General features: G+C 44.0%; 1 protein-coding gene across 1 annotated transcript; it reads left to right on the forward strand.

Annotated features, from left to right (window-relative positions):
- The first annotated feature begins 6,522 nt into the window (after positions 1-6,522).
- Positions 6,523-18,240, forward strand: LOC137081603 (C-type mannose receptor 2-like). Its single transcript, XM_067447662.1, has 3 exons — positions 6,523-6,877; positions 13,127-13,474; positions 17,273-18,240. Exons 1-3 carry the CDS (start codon positions 6,640-6,642, stop codon positions 17,635-17,637), a joined length of 951 nt encoding a protein of 316 aa, XP_067303763.1. The 5' UTR covers positions 6,523-6,639; the 3' UTR covers positions 17,638-18,240.
- Positions 18,241-21,393: the final 3,153 nt, after the last annotated feature.

Here is a 21,393-nt window from a genome sequence, read left to right on the forward strand (position 1 = left end):
GATTAGGGAAACAAAATCTAAATTTAGCTGGATCAGTCGGGTCAGGAATAAAATAATTTATAGTGGGTGAGCACGGAGTGAATTTTACGCGCGAAACAAAAATACAGCCCCGCACAGATTATATTTTGAAGGCTATTTAAAGAAAGTGTATGAAAAGAAAGAAACCGTGAAAAGGGTGATAATGGACTGATTCCTCTTCTTGAGAGAATGGTTGAGAAATAAATAGCATTTATGCAACTAAAAATTGGGAAATTAAAGTTTATCTTGGTTGCTCAGGGCAGGGAACTGGGAACTGTGCGAATGCACTAAATGTTTTATTTACTTCAAGCGCTTGTGCTGTTGTGTTCAATAGTATCCAGGCTACACTTGAGTTACCAACAGCTATACCGTCTTTAACTGGGAAATCTGATCGAGTGCCGCGGGAATGCGGACCAGTCAAATCCTGTAGTGACCAGTGTGCAATGAATTCTGGGATAGGGAAGGCTGCGAAGTTGTGGGAAGGTCCCATCTGCTGTACCCTTCCTTTGCCTGAGAAGCGAAGGGCGCATTTTGAAGTCGCTCATGAAATGCGGCAGCCTTCGTCGCACCGCTGTGACACAATCGCACTTCAAATGTGGCCTTCAGAGGTGCAGCTCTCCCTTTGGGACAGCCTTCCTAGTGCCGCTATGACGTAATCGCACTTCAAATGTGGCCTTCAGAGGTGCAGCCTTCACATTGGGACAGCCTTCGTAGTGCCGCTGTGACGCAATCGCACTTCAAATGTGGCCTTCAGAGGAGCAGCCTTCACATTGGGACAGCCTTCGTAGTGCCGCTGTGACGCAATCGCACTTCAAATGTGGTCTTCAGAGGAGCAGCCTTCACATTGGGACAGCCTTCGTAGTGCCGCTGTGACGTAATCACAATTCAAATGTGGCCTTCAGAGGTGCAGCCTTCACATTGGGACAGCCTTCGTAGTGCCGCTATGACGTAATCGCACTTCAAATGTGGCCTTCAGAGGTGCAGCCTTCACATTGGGACAGCCTTCGTAGTGCCGCTGTGACGCAATCACACTTCAAATGTGGCCTTCAGAGGTGCAGCCTTCACATTGGGACAGCCTTCGTAGTGCCGCTATGACGTAATCGCACTTCAAATGTGGCCTTCAGAGGTGCAGCCTTCACATTGGGACAGCCTTCGTAGTGCCGCTGTGACGCAATCGCACTTCAAATGTGGCCTTCAGAGGTGCAGCCTTCACATTGGGACAGCCTTCGTAGTGCCGCTGTGACGCAATCGCACTTCAAATGTGGCCTTCAGAGGTGCAGCCTTCACATTGGGACAGCCTTCGTAGTGCCGCTGTGACGTATTCACACTTCAAATGTGGCCTTCAGAGGTGCAGCCTTCACATTGGGACAGACTTCGTAGTGCCGCTGTGACGTAATAGCACTTCAAATGCGGCCTTCAGAGGTGCAGCCTTCACATTGGGACAGCCTTCGTAGTGCCGCTGTGACGTAATCGCACTTCAAATGTGGCCTTCAGAGGTGCAGCCTTCACATTGGGACAGCCTTCGTAGTGCCGCTATGACGTAATCGCACTTCAAATGTGGCCTTCAGAGGAGCAGCCTTCACATTGGGACAGCCTTCGTAGTGCCGCTATGACGTAATCGCACTTCAAATGTGGCCTTCAGAGGTGCAGCCTTCACATTGGGACAGCCTTCGTAGTGCCGCTATGACGTAATCGCACTTCAAATGCGGCCTTCAGAGGTGCAGCCTTCACATTGGGACAGCCTTCGTAGTGCCGCTGTGACGCAATCACACTTCAAATGTGGCCTTCAGAGGTGCAGCCTTCACATTGGGACAGCCTTCGTAGTGCCGCTGTGACGCAATCGCACTTCAAATGCGGCCTTCAGAGGTGCAGCCTTCACATTGGGACAGCCTTCGTAGTGCCGCTGTGACGCAATCGCACTTCAAATGTGGCCTTCAGAGGAGCAGCCTTCACATTGGGACAGCCTTCGTAGTGCCGCTGTGACGCAATCGCACTTCAAATGTGGACTTCAGAGGTGCAGCCTTAACATTGGGACAGCCTTCGTAGTGCCGCTGTGACGTAATCGCACTTCAAATGTGGCCTTCAGAGGTGCAGCCTTCACATTGGGACAGCCTTCGTAGTGCCGCTGTGACGTAATCGCACTTCAAATGTGGCCTTCAGAGGAGCAGCCTTCACATTGGGACAGCCTTCGTAGTGCCGCTGTGACGTAATCGCACTTCAAATGTGGCCTTCAGAGGTACAGCCTTCACATTGGGACAGCCTTCGTAGTGCCGCTGTGACGTAATCACACTTCAAATGTGGCCTTCAGAGGTGCAGCCTTCACATTGGGACAGCCTTCGTAGTGCCGCTGTGACGTAATCACACTTCAAATGTGGCCTTCAGAGGTGCAGCCTTCACATTGGGACAGCCTTCGTAGTGCCGCTGTGACGTAATAGCACTTCAAATGCGGCCTTCAGAGGTGCAGCCTTCACATTGGGACAGCCTTCGTAGTGCCGCTGTGACGTAATCGCACTTCAAATGTGGCCTTCAGAGGTGCAGCCTTCACATTGGGACAGCCTTCGTAGTGCCGCTGTGACGCAATCACACTTCAAATGTGGCCTTCAGAGGTGCAGCCTTCACATTGGGACAGCCTTCGTAGTGCCGCTGTGACGTAATCGCACTTCAAATGTGGCCTTCAGAGGTGCAGCCTTCACATTGGGACAGCCTTCGTAGTGCCGCTGTGACGTAATCGCACTTCAAATGTGGCCTTCAGAGGTGCAGCCTTCACATTGGGACAGCCTTCGTCGCACCGCTGTGGCGTAATCACACTTCAAATGCAGCCTTCGAAGTGTGCGCACTTTACTTTTGGACACAGATTTGGTCTATGATTTCTTGCCTTCTCCGTGGATTACCCTTTTGCCCATTCCTTCTTTTCTGTTTGCCTTTTCGGACTGCTTGCCTGTGTACAGATCTGTAACGAACTGCTCTGAGACAGAAGGTTAGGTTGAAGATCCAAATGCAGTATTTATCGAAGGGTAATCCAAAGTTGTAGTCCATAAAACACGCAAATCATACACAGGCAAGCAGTCCAAAAAGGCAAACAAAACAGAAGGAACAGGCGAAAGGGTAATCCACGGAGAAGGCAAGAAATCAAAGACCAAGATACATGAAACCAGGGAACCGCTCATAAATGCAGTTGTGACAGAGATAACCAGCCTTATATAGGCAGAGGTGATGAGGTGATGAGACACAGGTGTAAACAGTGAGTGCTAATGAGTCCGGGGAAAGGATTATGGGTAATGTAGTTTGTGATGGAGTGACAGTCCGGGGTGGAGTGCCCTCTGGTGGTGATCACGGGCACTCACACTGGTGAATTGTGACACCAGTGAAGGACATTTATTGTTGTAATGTTGGCTGTGAGTTGGTGTAACCGGTCGACTCGCATTTCCCCAGCGACACCAGTTAGGAATGACCCCTCTGCTTTGTGTATTAATGTGAACACGGGACAACAGATGACAGTTTACTGGATCTTTAATCCCTCTGTTAAACATAAAAAGCAGCCTCTTTGAGTGTGATTGCCTTTTTTTCTCTCCCATGAAATTACAATATCAAAAAAGGGGATTTACAATAAAAAACATGAACGTGAGAAATAAGCAGCTTTTTGAGTGAGATTGCCCTTTTTCTTTCTATAAAATAAATGTGTTGTAGATTTAATCACCATGTGCTCTTCCATATAGACAAAAATATAACTTAAAAAGAATAAAATGACAAAAATAATCACACAGAAAATAAAAGGGATAAAGATTAAAGAAGATTATCAGGAGAATTGGCAGATACCTCTCCCATGAGATTACAATATCAAAAGGGGAGATGAGGGGGCAGAGCAGGAAGTTAAAGGGATCCCCTGGTGTTGAGACTTGTATGGCTTAATATAACATAAATGATGTCTCTTACTGAATTATGTAGTAGAAAACCCATGAAAGATCTACGTTATTTTAAAAATCTATTTTATATTTGGACCATGGGCGGCGCCATTTTGTTTGCGTTCTAGGTTGATGACGTAGAGTGGTTGAACTCCTCAATCAGCTGGCGTTACCCGTAGCTATTTTTACCACAACGCAACTCAAAAATTGTTTCAGAGTTAAACAAAACCAATGAATTGCTTTGTAATTGTACTTGAAACACACTCAAGCATACATGTGCACACAAACTCACCTACACAAGTGACAAACAGATTGGCAGGCGCGCACACACACCTGACAGACTGCGCTGTCTCAATCGAGATGTTGGACTGCTCAGTCTCCACGACAGGGGCTGAATCCGAAATCGACCCCCTATACCCTGAAATAGGGCATTATTTGAAGGGACGGCCATTTGTAGTGTTGTCCGACATCATAGTGGACATGTTCGAGTGCAGTCATTCAGTCTCACGTTCACCGCAATAACGAGTGTACAGCCGATTTACAAACAGCTGTCGAACTTCACGAACTCAAACATACATGTGCACACAAACTCTCTCTCTCACACAGACTCACACACACCCCAACAGATCGGCGCGAACACACACACACACGCACTGCGTGCGCACATACATAACCCTCAATCACTATTCCTTGTGTTGATATCATAGATAGACTGTTGATATGCAGTAGATTAACTGTAATGCCTAATGTAACCAGCAGAGGGAACTATATCTAGGTAGGACGATGGGATAGGGTAACGTGAGGAAGAGAGGCAGGATGTTTTGGTGATGATGCATGGGATTGGTTTGTGCATTAAAGTTTGAGCACAAGCTCAGTGAATTAACCTCAATCTTTAAACTTTCATTTTTAAGACACAAGTAACATTCCCTGCTTTTGTTCACTAATACAACTTGAAGGAGTGAATGAAGACGAGTGCGTGAAGTCGGACAGCTGTTTGTAAATCGGCTGTACACTCGTTATTGCGGTGAACGTGAGACTGAATGACTGCACTCGAACATGTCCACTATGGTGTCGGACAACACTACAAATGGCCGTCCCTTCAAATAATGCCCTATTTCAAGGTATATGGGTCGATTTCGGATTCAGCCCCTGTCGTGGAGACTGAGCAGCCCAACATCTCGATTGAGACAGCGCAGGCTCTCAGGTGTGTGTGCCCGCCCGCCGATCTGTTTGTGACTTGTGTAGGTGAGTTTGTGTGCACATGTATGTTTGAGTGTGTTTCAAGTACAATTACAAAGCAATTCATTGGTTTTGTTTAACTCTGAAACAATTTTCGAGTTGCGCTGTGGTAAAAATAGCTATGGGTAACGCCAGCTGATTGAGGAGTTCAACCATTCTACGTCATCAACCTAGAACGCAAACAAAATGGCGCCGCCCATGGTCCAAATATAAAATCGATTTTTTAAATAACGTAGATCTTTCATGGGTTTTCTACTACATAATTCAGTAAGAGACATCATTTATGTTATATTAAGCCATACAAGTCTCAACACCATGGGATCCCTTTAAGGCATCTTGTGATCACACAGCACTTAAAGGGCAAGCCCTCATTTTCAACAGGTAACATATAAATGAACAGACTTTGTGTAAATTATTTCTAACAGTACACATTTTTCAGAGTAATTTCTATACCTGTTACATTGGCCTCATATCAGAAGTGAGTGACGTCACTATAGTGAAATAATGTGGACGTTCTCGGTGCTACTGATTTCATGATTAAAGTGTTGTGTGTGTTTCTTCTGTTGGTCTTTTCTTTGCACATGTTTGTTGTTGGCCATTGTGTGCATATAGCACTTATGACACAGAATCAAGCATGAAGACTAATGGAGACACAGAGTGTGCCTTAAATATTGTGTTTGGGATGCAGAAACATCCCATCGGTCACTGACAGTATCGATGGTGAATGAACATGAAAACAAATGATAAGAATAGAAAATACAAATGTTGAGGTGGATTTTTCCTGTGAAACTTCTATGGAAATACAATATACCTACGGATCCTCATCTCACATTCAAAACAACATGTTTCCAAAGAATTACATTAACAATGACCAACAGAGAAAAGATGTGGAAACACGTAAATAAGGAAGAAAAGGCTTTTTTTAGAGCAATAACCAAATGATGTGATGCGCTGAATGAGGGATGAGAGCAGATATAATAATCACGTAGTTTAAAGCTGCAGACAGAAACATCAGACTCAGGACAGAAACACACAACCTCTAAAGTAAGAACAACTCACATGATCATTCTTCACACACAATTAGACTCTGAGATGATCATATTGTCTGAATTATTGTGTGTTTCATTAATGCTGCTGTTAAGAAACTGAAACTGTCACATTTTAATCTAAATTATGATAAATTACTCTGTGTTTGATTTCTAAAATTTCAATGTGTTTCTTCCTCAGAAATGGAGCAAACTCTATATTTGGTTCTTCTTCTCATTGGTGAGTGTGTCTGTAGTTTTATTTCTGGTTTATAGTTTCATCAGGTTTGACCCTGTTATGAAAAGCATTAAATCAAACCCTCTCTTTCACAGCTCTCTGCTCCGTATCTGAATGTGTTCAGCGTCAGTATCACTTTATAAACGTGAACAAGACCTGGACTGAAGCTCAGAGATACTGCAGAGAGAAATACACAGATCTGGCCACTGCTGACAACATGACCGACATGATCGAGCTGAAGACGAGTGTGACTGGTGGAGGTGTTCAGAATGTCTGGATTGGGCTAAATAGGACGAGTGTTAATAAATGGCAGTGGTCTTCAGGTGATCCTGAGCTCTATCTGGACTGGGCTATTGGACAACCTGAAGACAGAAATGAGGATTGTGGAATGATGTCGAATGGGCAGTTTCATGATTTGACCTGCAGTTATACTTGTCAATTCATCTGCAGCAACAGTGAGTATTTAAAATGACAACAACCGTTCATTTAGAGTTGCAATTTGTACCAAATTTCAATGCAATAAAAATAACTTCTATAAATATACAGCAGTGACAAGAGCCAGAGGTGTCAAGTAACGAAGTACAAATACATTGTTACCTTACTTAAGTAGAAATTTTGGGTATCTATACTTTACTGGAGTAATTATTTTTTTAGCCTACTTTTTACTTCTACTCCTTACATTTTCACGCAATTATCTGTACTTTCTACTCCTTACTTTTTAAAAATAGCCTCGTTACTCCTCTTTTATTTCAGTTTGTTTAAAAAAAAAACTATGCAGATAAATCGCGTCATCCGGATAGTGTGAATTTGATTGTGGTTGGATGAGAAGTGTAAACATATACCACCAACACCCTATTGGTTACTACGCGATCCATCGAGCTTGCACATGATTCAAAGCACAAATCACACACGGTGTTGCCAGATTGGGTGGGTTCCAGCGGACGTGCATGCACTTTCAGCCAATCAGCGATCAGCAGGCAGACGCGCCCTTTCATGACAGCCAGGTTTTTAGCGCGATAACTCGTTGTAGCTGTATATTCAAGTGATCGCTATGCTAAAGTGGCATATATACAGTAAGCTGTTTCTACAGTAAGGAGTGGTAGATTAAACCAACTCTCAAACATGGATTACACCTGTGACTCAAAGACTCTATAAATATAGCTAATCATGATTCCTGTCCATCATAATATACACACTCAGGACATCGCGAGAGGAGGCTGACGGAGGAGGACTCGGATGGAGACTCCTCCTCTTCGTCAGTCGCCGCTCTTCCAGTGGAACAAAGGATGGGGTGTGACAAAGTGGAACTGTGGATGAGGAGGATAATGAGGCTGAGGCCGAATCCTCTCAGCCATCCTGCCCCGTGTACGGAGAGCTGCTCAAAGTTATGGGGCGCGCGACATTAAGTCTTAATGGAAGGGCGTACCCGTCGGCGGGTCAGGCGGTGGCGGCTTTGCACACGATGTCGGTGTTGCAGGCTTATCAGGTCGACCTGCTGAGGGACCTCGATCAGGGGGAGGGCCGACTCCCTGATACGATGGCCGAGTTGCGCTGCACCACAGATCTCTCTCTCCGGGCCGCCAACAGACGGCAGTAGCCAACGGACGGTCGATAGCGGCTATGGTGGCCACAGAGAGGCATCTGTGGTTGAACTTGGTGGACATCGGGGCGAAAGAGAAAGACTTTATCCTCGATGCCCCGGTCTCGCCCTCTGAGCTTTTCGGCACCTCCATCGAGGCGGTGGTGGGAAAGTTCAGAGAGGCGAGGGCGCACTCGGCGGCTTACAAGACATGTATTCCGCTGAGGTCCGGGGCGGCGCCCAGGCAGGAGGGTGTCCAGGGCCCGTCGCGATCTGAGGATCGACGGCAGGGCCAGCGTAGTAGTGTGGCCTCTCGTGCGTCCCCTCCGTGGAGGAGCAGGGCGCAGAAGAGGCGAGGCACCCGCAACAGGAGGAAGGACATTGGGGAGAAGAGCCGGTTTCAGCGGCGGAAGCGCAATGAGTCTCCGCCCCCGAGGGTGCGGAGAACGTGAGTCAGTGTCCCTTCCTCTTCCCCTCTTTCTCCCAGGGTGTGCTTACATCAGGCCGGGCGGGCCCATGATGAGCGGATGTGAGACTCTGATGGCCTGCCAGGCCTGGTTTGTGAGAGCGCCCCCTCAGGTTGCTGCGCCGAAACATGCATTTTACATGGAAGCGATGAGGCACCGGAAGACAGCGGGTGAGTCCCCTTTTTAGGGCAAACATTCTTTCTTTCCCATATGTTTGGGCTTCCCTGAGGGTTTTTTGCGGATGTGTAAACAATTTCTTCAGATAAGTCTGGGCGTGTAGTTCCCCAGTAAAGTGGCTAGATAATTGTTTGTGATAAACACTGTGTGTTTATGTAGGCTTTATGTTTGCTGGCGCAGCACTGTAGTCTGTGGTAGGCAGTTTCTCATCTGGATATGTGTAATATGAGCAGTTGAGGCCACCGCGCATGCGTAGCTTCAATGTAAACTTATGTGTGTTCTCCTAGTCAAACTATTAAGCTCATAGCCACCTCTGTGTAGCTTTAACACCTCTGCTAGCGAAAGGTCTAGATGAGTAAAATGAGGACAGGCTAGCGCATGAACTGCAGTAAGGTCTGTCCCAACCCTTTTTAGGGCCTTAGTGGTTGGATTATCAGATCGATGTAGGCTCTCATCAGGGCACTGCATCAGGTTGGCCTAGGTGGCTGGTGGGATGGCGGTGGCGTGTTGCGGTGGCAAGTTGCCCCGGAAGGTTGCCCCAGGCTCCAGTCAGTACATCTACATCTGCTTATATCGGGACTGCGCCGTCGTACATAGGGCCCTACAGGCCTCTGGGATGGACCGATTTTAGAAGGCCGGTTGGCGGGGAGATGCCAGCCGAGGCAGTCCGGGCAGTTAACTCTAGGACAGGTGGTAGGCCTCAGTAGGCCTCCCTGCGAGTGAGTTCTGGCTGCAGCGGAAACCTTGTCAAAAGCAGGCCCCTGTTTGGACAGTCATGGGTGGCTTCTGGCCTTGATGGCCTCATGGGCCTCCCTGAGGGGACCAGTTATGCCACCTCCCTGTGCCCTTTAACAGCTAGCCTCAACGGTGCCAGGTTGAGGATCCTTCAGGCCTCCCGGGGGGGGAACGAGTTCCTTAGACGGGAACACATAACTGGCTTTATGCTGACAGCAACTGGGTGCCCGCTGTTGGGTCCCAGCCTCAGCCGGCAGTACCCGAGGGCGGGCTCATGCCCTAGCACGACGAGACGCCGTTTCTGCTGCACGGTGTCTTCAGGACAGGGACCTGCCAGCCTACAGCATGGTTTATCTACCAGGCAGTCTTAAGAGCTCCCCTCAGCGAGGGTTGTCTGCGAGCTTACGGCCGCCTGAGCCTGATCAGACGGTCAAGCCCCCCTCGGAGCCTCCCGGTTAGATCAGCCCGTAGGCCTGTCCAACCTCCTGAGCACCTCTGTAATATATGTGTTCAGTAGATCCTAGGATCGAGCAGAAGAAACTCCCCTCGATTGCAAGGGTTAGAAAGCACTGTGCTGAGTACTGCTCTCCAGGATTCCACACGGCCAGTTTGCAGTCCCTCAGTCTGGATGCTCATGAGTAAGCAAAAGTCCGGAGGCTCTGTTTCTAAACAGACAGGGTTGGCCAAGCCGGATTGTCCCACATAAGTGATGCCAGGTCAGGCCGCTCTGGTGGCATTCGGTGAAGGATTTCCCGAATTGTGGCTGGCTGGGGCGCCCTCGGGCCCCCTAGCCACATTCCCTTAAAGGGACCCCTTCTGTTGAAGTAGTTGGTCCCATGCCTTTGAGCGGGCCGAGGGTGGAGACCCCAGCTAGAAGTTAATAGGTCCTCTCTTAGGCATAAAGCTTGGGCTATGACCGTAGGGAATGCTGCCACAGTCAGCCTAGTGGGACCAGAGGGGGAGTGGTTCAGACTTTTCTTTCGAACTCTTGTCCGGGCAGTTGTAACTGGCAGTAAGGGGCATGCACTCCCGTCAGCATGGCGGCGTGGGTTTATCGTTCCCCGTTGCATCAGCTGACGCAGCGCGAGTTTCCTTTCGAAAGGGAACGTCTCGGGTTACGACTGTAACCCTTGTTCCCTGAGAACAGGGAACGAGATGCTACGTCAGGTTGCCATGCTTCAAGGCTTGCCTGCCGACAGTCCTTTCAGGTGAAGTGGATAGCGTCATGTTTGCACGGCGCCCTTATATACATCCTGGTCGCATGGTGATGAAGTCACTGTCTGCCGCCGGTCAGTAGGATTGTGATTTGATAGCGATTTCAAACACCTGTCACGCTGAAGGCCTCCCCCCGTAGCGTCAGCTGACGCAGCGTCTTGTTCCCTGTTCTCAGGGAACAAGGGTTACAGTCGTAACCCGAGACATTCTCTTTAATACAAAAATATGCATTTTCATTTATTCATATATGGTTGCAAAAACATTTAGTTCAACATTTTAAGTGCCATAATTTTATAAAATGTTTTATTGGCTGAAATTTCAAAGTCTAGTTATTATGCTTTCAAATTGTATGCCATCTATGTATCTTCCTGAGGAAAAAAAAAAAACGTTTACGTTTTATAATTTTGAATAGAGGTTGATGGTATTTAATATCCCTTTAGTGTAGAAAATAAATGTTCAGTAATTTGAGCATGGAGTCACATTATGCCTACTGGACTGAACCATAGGGCCATTAAAATGAAGGTTGCAAAAGAAATTTGTATTAAGAACGAGGATATAGAAGTATATTGAGATATATTTAATACTTTAGTATTAAACTAAAGAGTTACATGCGCAGTATGGGAAAAATATTGATGGCACTCAGACAGCAATGTTCAATTGTGTATCTAAAAGAAATGTATCTAAAAAAAATAGATACATTTTAGTTTATTTGTTGTTCAGAAAATATGAGACCACTGAAAATGGTTACCAATTAACTCGTGGAGCCACATTGAGATTCCTATATCTCTGGAAATTAATGGGCCTTAAAATTAAGGAACCAAAAGTAAAAAGGGTTTTAAGAATTGGAATCTAAAAGGATATTAAGGTATCTTCAAAATGAATTACAGGCGTGCAAACTTTCACAAGTTCACAAGTGCTTTTTATCCTTTTTTTGAAAGGTCACCGTTGGCTTATAATGAGACAAAGATTTCTAAAGTCAACAGATTTCACTAATAGACCTACCAATCTCTGTGTGAAAATAAAATTATGATGCCATCTTTCTAAAGTCATTTTAAACCCCTGTGAAAATTGCCATTCTGACCCCACTACAAAATATTGAATTACTCAGTAAATATACATCCATCGCATTAAAGATTTTGTCTCTTTCTTGACTCTTTCTTGAGAAATAAAAATTAACAAAATCTGGGAAATTTTCAGAAATTTGGCAGATTTTGACACAGAATGACTCAAATGTGTTTGTCTGAGAGCCTTTATACACACACTTAAATGCAGACACCGAAATAACTACACTGTGTGGTACTCTCCCTCTGGTTGTTTCGGTTTAAAGGAATGGCCACTGTTCTCTGCTTTTCAACAAATCACTTGCACACATTTTCTTTATTTTTTGTATCTGAAGTTATAGCAGCAACATTAAAAGCTCCGGTGTCTGTGTTTAACACAAAAGCTCGTGTGATCGCAGCCGGCTCACGGTGCACAGTCGCGTCGTGTACCAGCTCATTTGATGCGATGATCAAATTAATTGACTCGTAGTGTCTGCAATATCTCACGACCTCCCGAGTGTCCGAATTCGCACAGTGTACGCCCGCCTTTAAGGAAACAGAAAGGAGAAATAAAAAGTACTTTAAAATCATCAGTATATTCACAGATGTTATTAGCCTGACAAACCAGACCCACATCAAGATGTTTGGTCTGGAAACTCACCATTAACAGCTCAATCCGAGGGGCAGATAAACGTTTGTCTTTCAAACTCCCTCTGCACGCGATAGGATAGCGCTACAACCAACCAGAGCAACGTAGGTGAAGCGGAGCTAGTTGATAGATTAAAGGATATGGTGGTGCTTTATGTACGTGCTTTAACACATCTTCCCTTTTTTATGAATGACTTCAGTGCCGTTCTTTATTCTTTTCTCAGAGAAAAGCTTAACTCCAAGTCTTCCAGAGTCGCTGTCAAAGCCTTTTCGTAAAACCGCTGCTCACCAGCTCCTGTGTTTACTAGTAGCACCCAAGCGCAACTCGGTCGTCATCATGTTAAGCCGCCCACTGACTCTATACACAATGTGATTGGCCTGACCAGAGTTTGGTTTTTACAGCTCAGACGTGTATTGCTAGACCACACTTGCAGCAGATTAGATTTGCTGCCGCTAGGGTGCGTCTAGATTTCTAGGCTAAGATGTTATATCTTTAAAGATAATCCTGAAGATATTGATAATATTTAATAATCTCGGCTTTCCTGTAGCTCAACCAGTGGAGCATGGCGCTAGCAACGCCAAGGTCATGGGTTTGATTCCCAGGGAAAGCAAGAACTGACAATAAAAATGTGTACCTTGAATGCAGTGTGAGTCGCTTTGGATAAAAGCATCTGCCAAATGCATAAATGTAAATGTAAATATTTAATGTATCATCAGCTGTAGAAAGTCTCTGAATGAAATGTGTTTCTGATGCTCCACCACTGCTCTTATTCACATCCAAACCATAAATCAGTGTAAGAATAATGAACAAACTGACTCATGAATCTGTTTCTGTTCTTAAAGTGAGCACAGGACTCGTCTTAGTCGATCAGATGAAGAACTGGAGATCCGCTCAGAGTTACTGCAGACAGAATCACATTGATCTGGTCAGTGTGAGGAACCAGAATGAGAGTCAACAGATTCAGAAGTTCATCAGTGATCGTAACTTATCTGGATCATGGGTCTGGATCGGTCTGTTCAGAGACTCATGGCAGTGGTCAGATCAGAGCAACTCCTCATTCAGATACTGGAGGTCTGATCAACCTGATAATAGTGGAGGTGATGAAAACTGTGTAGTGATTAGACCGAATCCTCAGGGACAATGGCATGACTACTCTTGCAACAACCAATTTCCTTTTGTGTGTCATGAAGGTGAGCAGATCCTCACAAATCACACACAATCCATCCATCACCTCCAAATACGTATGGTATTCATAGTATTCAGACCCCTTTACATTTTTCACTCTCTGTTTTATTGCAGCCATTTGCTAAAATCATTTTAATTCATTTTTTTTCTCATTAAAGGTCCCATGGCATGGATTTTTGTATTATTATTTTATAATGTTTCCTGGGGTGTACTTATATTGTTAGTATGTTTTTTACATTAGAAAAGTCATAATTTAGAAATAAAAGGCATTTTTTCTATACTGATATTAGCCCTCTTGCTGGAATGCTCTGTTTCAAGAGGCGTCTCTGCTGTGAGTCTTCAGTGAAAACACTCACTGTTGTGACTGGCTGACATTTTTGCATTTGAAATGAGATTATGTGGCGGAGGGGGCGTGGCTTAGTGAGGTGAGTCCAGAGAGAGACGGAGAGCTGGGGAAAGATTGCTGTTACTCACTGTTTGTGGCGATGCTGTTGAATCCATATGGTAAAGCCTGTGCTGCTGACATTGTGACTGATAAACTGACTCCTTTCTCTACTAATTCTCTGGGCGGGCAAAGCAGAGGAAGGGGCGATAACCTTTCCTGATGATGTCTTAACAGGAGAATTCAAGATCAGCTCATCTGAGCTCTCAGTTTCTCAAAGGCAGAGAAAGAGCCAGAACTCGGTTTACACTGATCAAAATTTCTAGCCACTTGGGGACAATATTCAGGCTAGGGGAACTCATATTATGTTGAAAAACCTCATAAAATGTCATGCCATGGGACCTTTAATGTACACTCAGTACCCCATATTGACAGAAAAACAGAATTGTTTGCATTTTTGCAGATTTATTAAAAAAGAAAAACTGAAATATTACATGGTTCTAAGTATTCAGACCCTTTGCTCAGTGTTTAGTAGAAGCACCCTTTTGATCAAATACAGCCATTAGTCTTTTTTGGAAAGATGCAACAAGTTTTGGGCATCCTCTGCCATCCCTCTTTGCAGATCCTCTCCAGTTCTGTCAGGTTAGATGGTAAACGTTGGTGGACAGCCATTTTCAGGTCTCTCCAGAGATGCTCAATTGGGTTTAAAGGTGCCCTAGAATGAAAAATTTAATTAAACTTGCCATAGTTAAATAAAAAGAGTTCAGTACATGGACATCACATACAGTGAGTCTCAAACACCATTGTCTCTTCCTTCATATGTAAATCTCTTTTGTGAAAAAAAGCCCACGGAAAAACAGGCGATTCTCAACATAACACCAACTGTGCCGCAATCGCTGGGATCATTAATATGTACGTCCCCAACATTTGCATATGTCAGCACATGTTCAATGTCAGGCGGAGCTGTGGAGCAGAATCATCGGGAGTTCTGCAGGTAAACAAGTGTCACGCAAGGATAGCGAAATTGGCAGATCATGGAAATAAAGGTCATGTTACAGGCTGTGCAGGGGATGTGAGGACTTTTCATAACCTTCCCAAAGATAAACAATGTCAACAGTCATGGTTGATGTTTATTTACAATCGGATACTGCAACAATTTAATTCAAAGTTTTTCTAACCTCGGACAATATTAAGCAGGATTCGCTCAGCGTCCAGTACTGAAGAAAGAGCCGATTCCAGCCATATTCCTGCAAAAAGTTAGTGATTTTTTCCACTTCTTGGCTGTCGAACCCATTTCTGATTAAATTGAAAGTTTCTTTGTAAGACAAAATTAACAATAATATCCCGTGTTGTCTAGATCTGACGCAAGATACTAGTACAGTAGTAGAGTAACAATTGGAAACTCCAAGAAGCACACATAACAGTTTGTCAAATGACAAAGGATAATATTTTTTCCTGCCAGTGTTGTCAAAAAAAACAACAGTAGTTATGTATGTCTATTCCTTTTGATGGATTTAAATCTAAATTAGCCTTCAACACATAACTAAAAACTGCAAAATGGACCTTCAACACTATTCAACACATAACTAAAAATCTAACTATGTTTACTACTACTGTTTAGTTGCTTACAGATCGCTCAGTTGATCATTGTAGCTAACGTCACCTTCTCCACCATCTAAGTTGAAACAATAGTCATTTTACAAGGCTTCTTGTCAATTTGTTAAATAAATATACATTTTTGAGAACTGAAGTATGATTATTTAGCAGCGGGTGAGTAGTAAACATGACACTGACTATTTTGACTGGCTTCTGCATTACTTTGTTTGTCTATATAAATCGACTTTTAAAACAGTACTCTACTGTCAAACTGTAACGTAATGTAACGTAAATGTATTTCGTAGATGTGATTTCTGGCATTGTGGTGCGTTCGAGGCCATATGTCCCTTGCCTATACCAATAAAAGACCTCAAACCAGTCAATATCAGTAGTCTAATAAAATAGACAAGATTAATTTAACTGCCATATAAATCAACAGTTTCAAAGGTAATGATAATGACCAAGTTGCAATGATAATGAAAATTTATAGGGTTGTAAATGGACCTGTAAAACCGTATCTGGACAATTTTTGACCTTAAATAAGCCACATACCCTCTATGTAGATATCAGAGAACAATTTAAAACATTGTTTCAAATCATTCTAGGGCATCTTTAAGTCAGGGCTCTGGCTGGGCCATTCAAGAACAGTCACAGAGATGTTGTGAAGCCACTCCTTCATTAATTTAGCTGTTTGCTTAGGGTCATTGTCTTGTTGGAAGGTGAACCTTCGGCCCAGTCTGAGGTCTTGAGCTTGCTGGAGAAGGTTTTCATCCAGGGTATCCCTGTACTTGGCTGCATTCATCTTTCCCTCGATTACAACCAGTCATCCTGTCCCTGCACCTAAAAAACACCCCCACAGCATAATGCTGCCACCACCATGCTTCACTGTTGGGACTGGTGATATTTTTCTCCACACATACCGCATAGAATTAAGGCCCGAAAGGTATATATTAGTCTCATCATACCAGAGAATCATATTTCTCACCAAATTGGAGTCCTTCAGGTGTTTTATTAGCATTGCACTGAGGAGAGGCTTCCGCGGGTCACTCTGCCATGAAGCCCCAAGACTGGTGTAGGGCTGCAGTAATGGTTGACTTTCTACAACTTTCTCCCATCTCCTGACTGCATCTCTTGAGCTACAGCCATAGTGATCTTTGGGTTATTCTTTACCTCCCTCACCTAAGCTCTTCTCCCCCAATATCTCAGTTTGGCCGGACGGCCTGCTCTAAGAAGGGTTCTGGTCTTCCCAAACGTCTTCCATTTAAGGATTATGGAGGCCACTGTGCTCTTAGGAACCTTAAGTGCAAACATTGTTCGTAACCTTGGCCAGATCAGATCTTCAGGCAGTTCCTTTGACCTCATGATTCTCATTTTCTCTGACATGCACTATGAGCTGAAAGGTCTTATATAGACAGGTGTGTGGCTTTCCTAATCAAGTACAATCAGTATAATCAAACAAACCTAGACTCAGATGAAGGTGTAGAACCATCTCAAGGATGATCAAAAGAAATGGACAGCACTTGAATTAAATAAATGAGTGTCACAGCAAAGGGTCTGGATACTTGGGACCATTTGATATTTCAGTTTTTCTTTTTTAATAAATCTGCTTAAATGTCAACAATTCTGTGTTTTTCTGTCAGTATGGGGTCTTGTGTGTACATTTATGAGAGAAAAAATGTAAAGGGGTCTAAATACTTTCCGTACCTTCTGTATCTTAAAATTCACGCTACATGTCTGACATGACAGATTCCTCCACAGTGTGTTCTTCATGTTGTTTTTGATCAGTCTCTCTCTAGTTTTTGCTTGTGTTTTGTTTTGTGTCCAGTTAAACTGATTCTGATCAAAGAGAACCTGACGTGGCCTGAAGCTCTGAGATATTGCAGACAGCACCATGTGGATCTGATCTCGGTTCATTCAGACGAGATGCAGCGTCGTGTGATGAATGTGGTTAAAGCGGCGTCTACTGCGGAGGTGTGGTTGGGTTTACACAACTACTGCCTCATGAACATGTGGCTCTGGCTGAGCGGAAAGAACATGTACTATCAGAACTGGGCTCCAGGGCACGGAACTACACCGGAAAACTGCCACCTCGAGAAGAGAAAAGGAGCAGTTCAGTCTGGAGGAGATCAGCGCTGGGTCAGCCTTCCTGAAACTCGCAAACTCAACTTCATCTGCACAAATTATGAGTGAGAACATGTGAATGTTTGTGTGTTTACCCACATTCACTGTTTCCATTCCTCATTATTTTTCTTATTTACTTTCATCTGTTTTGTGAATCTACTAATCGTGTTTTATTTCTGTATGTTAATCGTCATGATATAATGTGATCTTATCAAAGTTTTCTAACACCAATGATTAATGTTCTTTAGATGTCTAAAATATTAACACAATATGTGTTTGTTTTAAGAATCTCTTTGCATATCTGATGAATTTATATCTGTATGCTTTTCTCTAATCTTAGAACTGGTTAAATGTGATTTTGTTTGCAGCAGCTCTTCATAATCTACAGGGATTTAGTTGATAAACCCAACAACAATATATAAAGAGTTAAACACAGCACGACTGTGCCATATTTCAAATATTTATCCATTATATAGCACATTTCATATAGACAATGGTGGGTAGGCCTACACTGAAAAAAATGCTTTACTTATTTAGTATTTTTGTCTTGTTTCCATTTTAAATATCTAAAAATGAATATCCGTTCACGTCTGAATTTCTTTGTTAATCTTCTAGGTTGTTGATTAGTTCTGTCACCTCAGGTTGGTTTCTGATTGATTTGAGTCTTCTGTGTGTATATCAGTTTCAGTTCACTCCTTGTTTGGTAAAAATCCTGTTGTTTGTGTAGACGTTTTCTCCTGTGAATTCCTGTACTTCAGTTGGTTTGAATACATTTAAATAAAGGTTTCTTTGGATTTCTGCTTTTGTCTTGTGCATTGGATCTACACTCTCAGAAACAAAAAGTGTTCCTTGGGAACCAAAACATATAACTAAACCTTTAAAGGTACACTATTGTTCCTTAGAGTACAATTATACCAATGTTTTCCTCTACTTAGAGCAGGGGTAGGCAAGTTTGGTCCTAAAGAGCCGTTGTCCTGCAGAGTTTGGCTCCAGTCATTAAAGACGGCTATAGACGCTCTTATTGAGAATTAAGAGAGGTTTAGATGTTAATGCATGGGCGTAGGTTTAGGGGGGGACGCTAGGTACTAGTCCCAATCAATATTTTAAGATGGCAAAATTGTCCCCACCAATATTTTAGCGAACTCCCTCGTATGGATCGATTCCGACGGCCAGGACGAAACAAATGAAACGGTTGTCAGTCCCTTGAAATATGGAATCATCCTCGTCCCTTATTTACAAGCAAAATGACACGTCCCGTATGAAACCAACGGGACGCGACGCACAAGATTGCGGCTTTGCTGCCATAGCGACGGAGTCTAGAGAGCATGTGCTGGAAACCTGCGCGTTTTTTAAAAAACATGTCGAGCTCGCGTCCACCGTTTGAACGCAAGAGAATTTCCAGATATAGGGCTGAATAGAAACAAAGGGGTCAGTGAGTTTGTCCAGTAACTCACGATGAACCTAAGGCGAACTGCACACTTTGCAGAGAAGCATTTCAGTGTCTCAGACTGTCTGACTTAAAGCATGCAATGACAATGATGCAATGGTGTTTTTTTTTATGGATAATATATTCAGATGATCTGGCTGGCTAGTCGGTGTCCTCCGCTCCCTCATCAGAATTTGAGTTGACTAAGGTCAACGTGGAGGAGAGGACGCTGGCGTTGTCTGTTCGCCGCTTCTCCACCCACAACAAATCATGTTAATGTACTATTAGATTTACATTTTATTTTATTTCCTTATGTTTGTGACTAGTCTAACAGTCAGAGCTACAATTGGGACTGTTGCTGATTGCTGGCAGCCACTGAGAGGACATTGTTCGTCGTTTCGCCGTTTTCAACCGCTTCTCTAATGTTTACGTTTGAATTGCTGCGGTTGGTTTCTGGTTTGGAGGACATTTGATGTTTCTCGCCGCGGGTGCTCACTGGTGGTCTCCCTTGGGCTTGGGCTGCATGGTGGCTGAAGTTTGCACTGGGCTGGCGTCATCCGGGCTCTCGTCGTCCGCGTCCGGCATGATGTTGGGATGTTCTGCTTCTCGGCTGCGCCGCTGTTCCGTCCTACATTGCGACCGTGGAGCGGCTTGGACATCTGCGCCGGCCCCGGTGTGTCCACAGAAGTGCCCGGAGGAATGTTCTGCCTCCTGCATGGTGCTGCAGCGATCCCCATCGTTTGAATCCTCATGAAGACCCATCATCTGGTCTTCAGCTGTCGTGCCTCGGCGATGTCATCGGGACACTGCCGCTGGGAGAAATCTGAAACATGGAGTGGACCACAGTGTGCTGCGGAGCTAACAGAGACTTCCACCATCAGCTGTTTTCTGTTCACCATCAGCTCTGTTTCTGTTCACCATCAGCTCTGTTTCTGTTCACCATCAGCTCTGTTTCTGTTCACCATCAGCTCTGTTTCTGTTCACCATCAGCTCTGTTTCTGTTTCACCATCAGCTCTGTTTCTGTTTCACCATCAGCTCTGTTTCTGTTCACCATCAGCTCTGCTTCTGTTCATCATCAGCTCTGTTTCTGTTCACCATCAGCTCTGTTTCTGTTCACCATCAGCTCTGCTTCTGTTCATCATCAGCTCTGTTTCTGTTCACCATCAGCTCTGTTTCTGTTCACCATCAGCTCTGTTTCTGTTCACCATCAGCTCTGTTTCTGTTCACCATCAGCTGTTTCTGTTCACCATCAGCTCTGTTTCTGTTTCACCATCAGCTCTGTTTCTGTTTCACCATCAGCTCTGTTTCTGTTTCACCATCAGCTCTGTTTCTGTTTCACCATCAGCTCTGTTTCTGTTTCACCATCAGCTCTGTTTCTGTTCACCATCAGCTCTGTTTCTGTCCACCATCAGCTCTGTTTCTGTTTCACCATCAGCTCTGTTTCTGTTTCACCATCAGCTCTGTTTCTGTTCACCATCAGCTCTGTTTCTGTTCACCATCAGCTCTGTTTCTGTTTCACCATCAGCTCTGTTTCTGTTCACCATCAGCTCTGTTTTCTGTTCACCATCAGCTCTGTTTCTGTTCACCATCAGCTCTGTTTCTGTTCACCATCAGCTCTGTTTCTGTTTCACCATCAGCTCTGTTTCTGTTCACCATCAGCTCTGTTTCTGTTTCACCATCAGCTCTGTTTCTGTTCTGTTTTCTGTGTTGGTTGATTGTTTGTAGTATTCTATATTTTTACTTGTTATTCATTTTTTGTTGTTATCCCCCCCCCCCCCCGTTGCACTTTGAGATTCTTCGGAATGAAAAGTGCATTATAAATAAAATCTATTATTATTATTATTATTATATATTATTCCATACATTATCAGAGCTGGGCAGACTTATTTTTCTAGACATAGTCCGGTTAATTAATAGATTATAGCCTAATTAATGTTATTAACTTATCATTTAGCAGTTTGACATTTAATAAATAATATTCACCAACAATACTTTCTTGCCACAGATCAGACCTTCTATATTTAGATTTTTAAATACATTCTAAGAAATACAAGTTTAGAAGAACACAGACATCAAGAATTAGCATACAAATCTCAACAGTGGCGACATATTTAACACTGCAATGCATGCTGGGAGCCATGAGTTTTATACTGTGGTGGCTTAGTAGGGTAGGAGCTAAACTCTGCAGGACATCAGCTCTAGGACTGAACTCGCCTACCCCTGACTTAGAGGTACAAAAATGTTCCCCTTAAGGGTACCACCCAAGTGATGCAACTTCTACCTTAAAATGTACAATTTTGTACTCTTTTTTCTGGTAACGTTCTTTACTTTATATAATAATTCTTCGTAAATTTTTCGAAAACATGTTAAATGTCTATAAAGGCGTTTTTTCATACTT

The sequence above is a fragment of the Pseudorasbora parva genome, chromosome 1, assembly GCF_024679245.1.
Source record: "Pseudorasbora parva isolate DD20220531a chromosome 1, ASM2467924v1, whole genome shotgun sequence".
Lineage (NCBI taxonomy): Eukaryota > Metazoa > Chordata > Actinopteri > Cypriniformes > Gobionidae > Pseudorasbora > Pseudorasbora parva.

Bases quoted from the DNA above. Each gene is read 5' to 3' on its own strand.
- LOC137081603 (XM_067447662.1), top strand. From the start codon at position 6,640: ATGACCGACATGATCGAGCTGAAGACGAGTGTGACTGGTGGAGGTGTT. The intron at 6,878-13,126 runs GTGAGTATTTAA...CTGTTCTTAAAG, and splicing joins TCAATTCATCTGCAGCAACA to TGAGCACAGGACTCGTCTTA. The intron at 13,475-17,272 runs GTGAGCAGATCC...TTTTGTGTCCAG, and splicing joins TCCTTTTGTGTGTCATGAAG to TTAAACTGATTCTGATCAAA.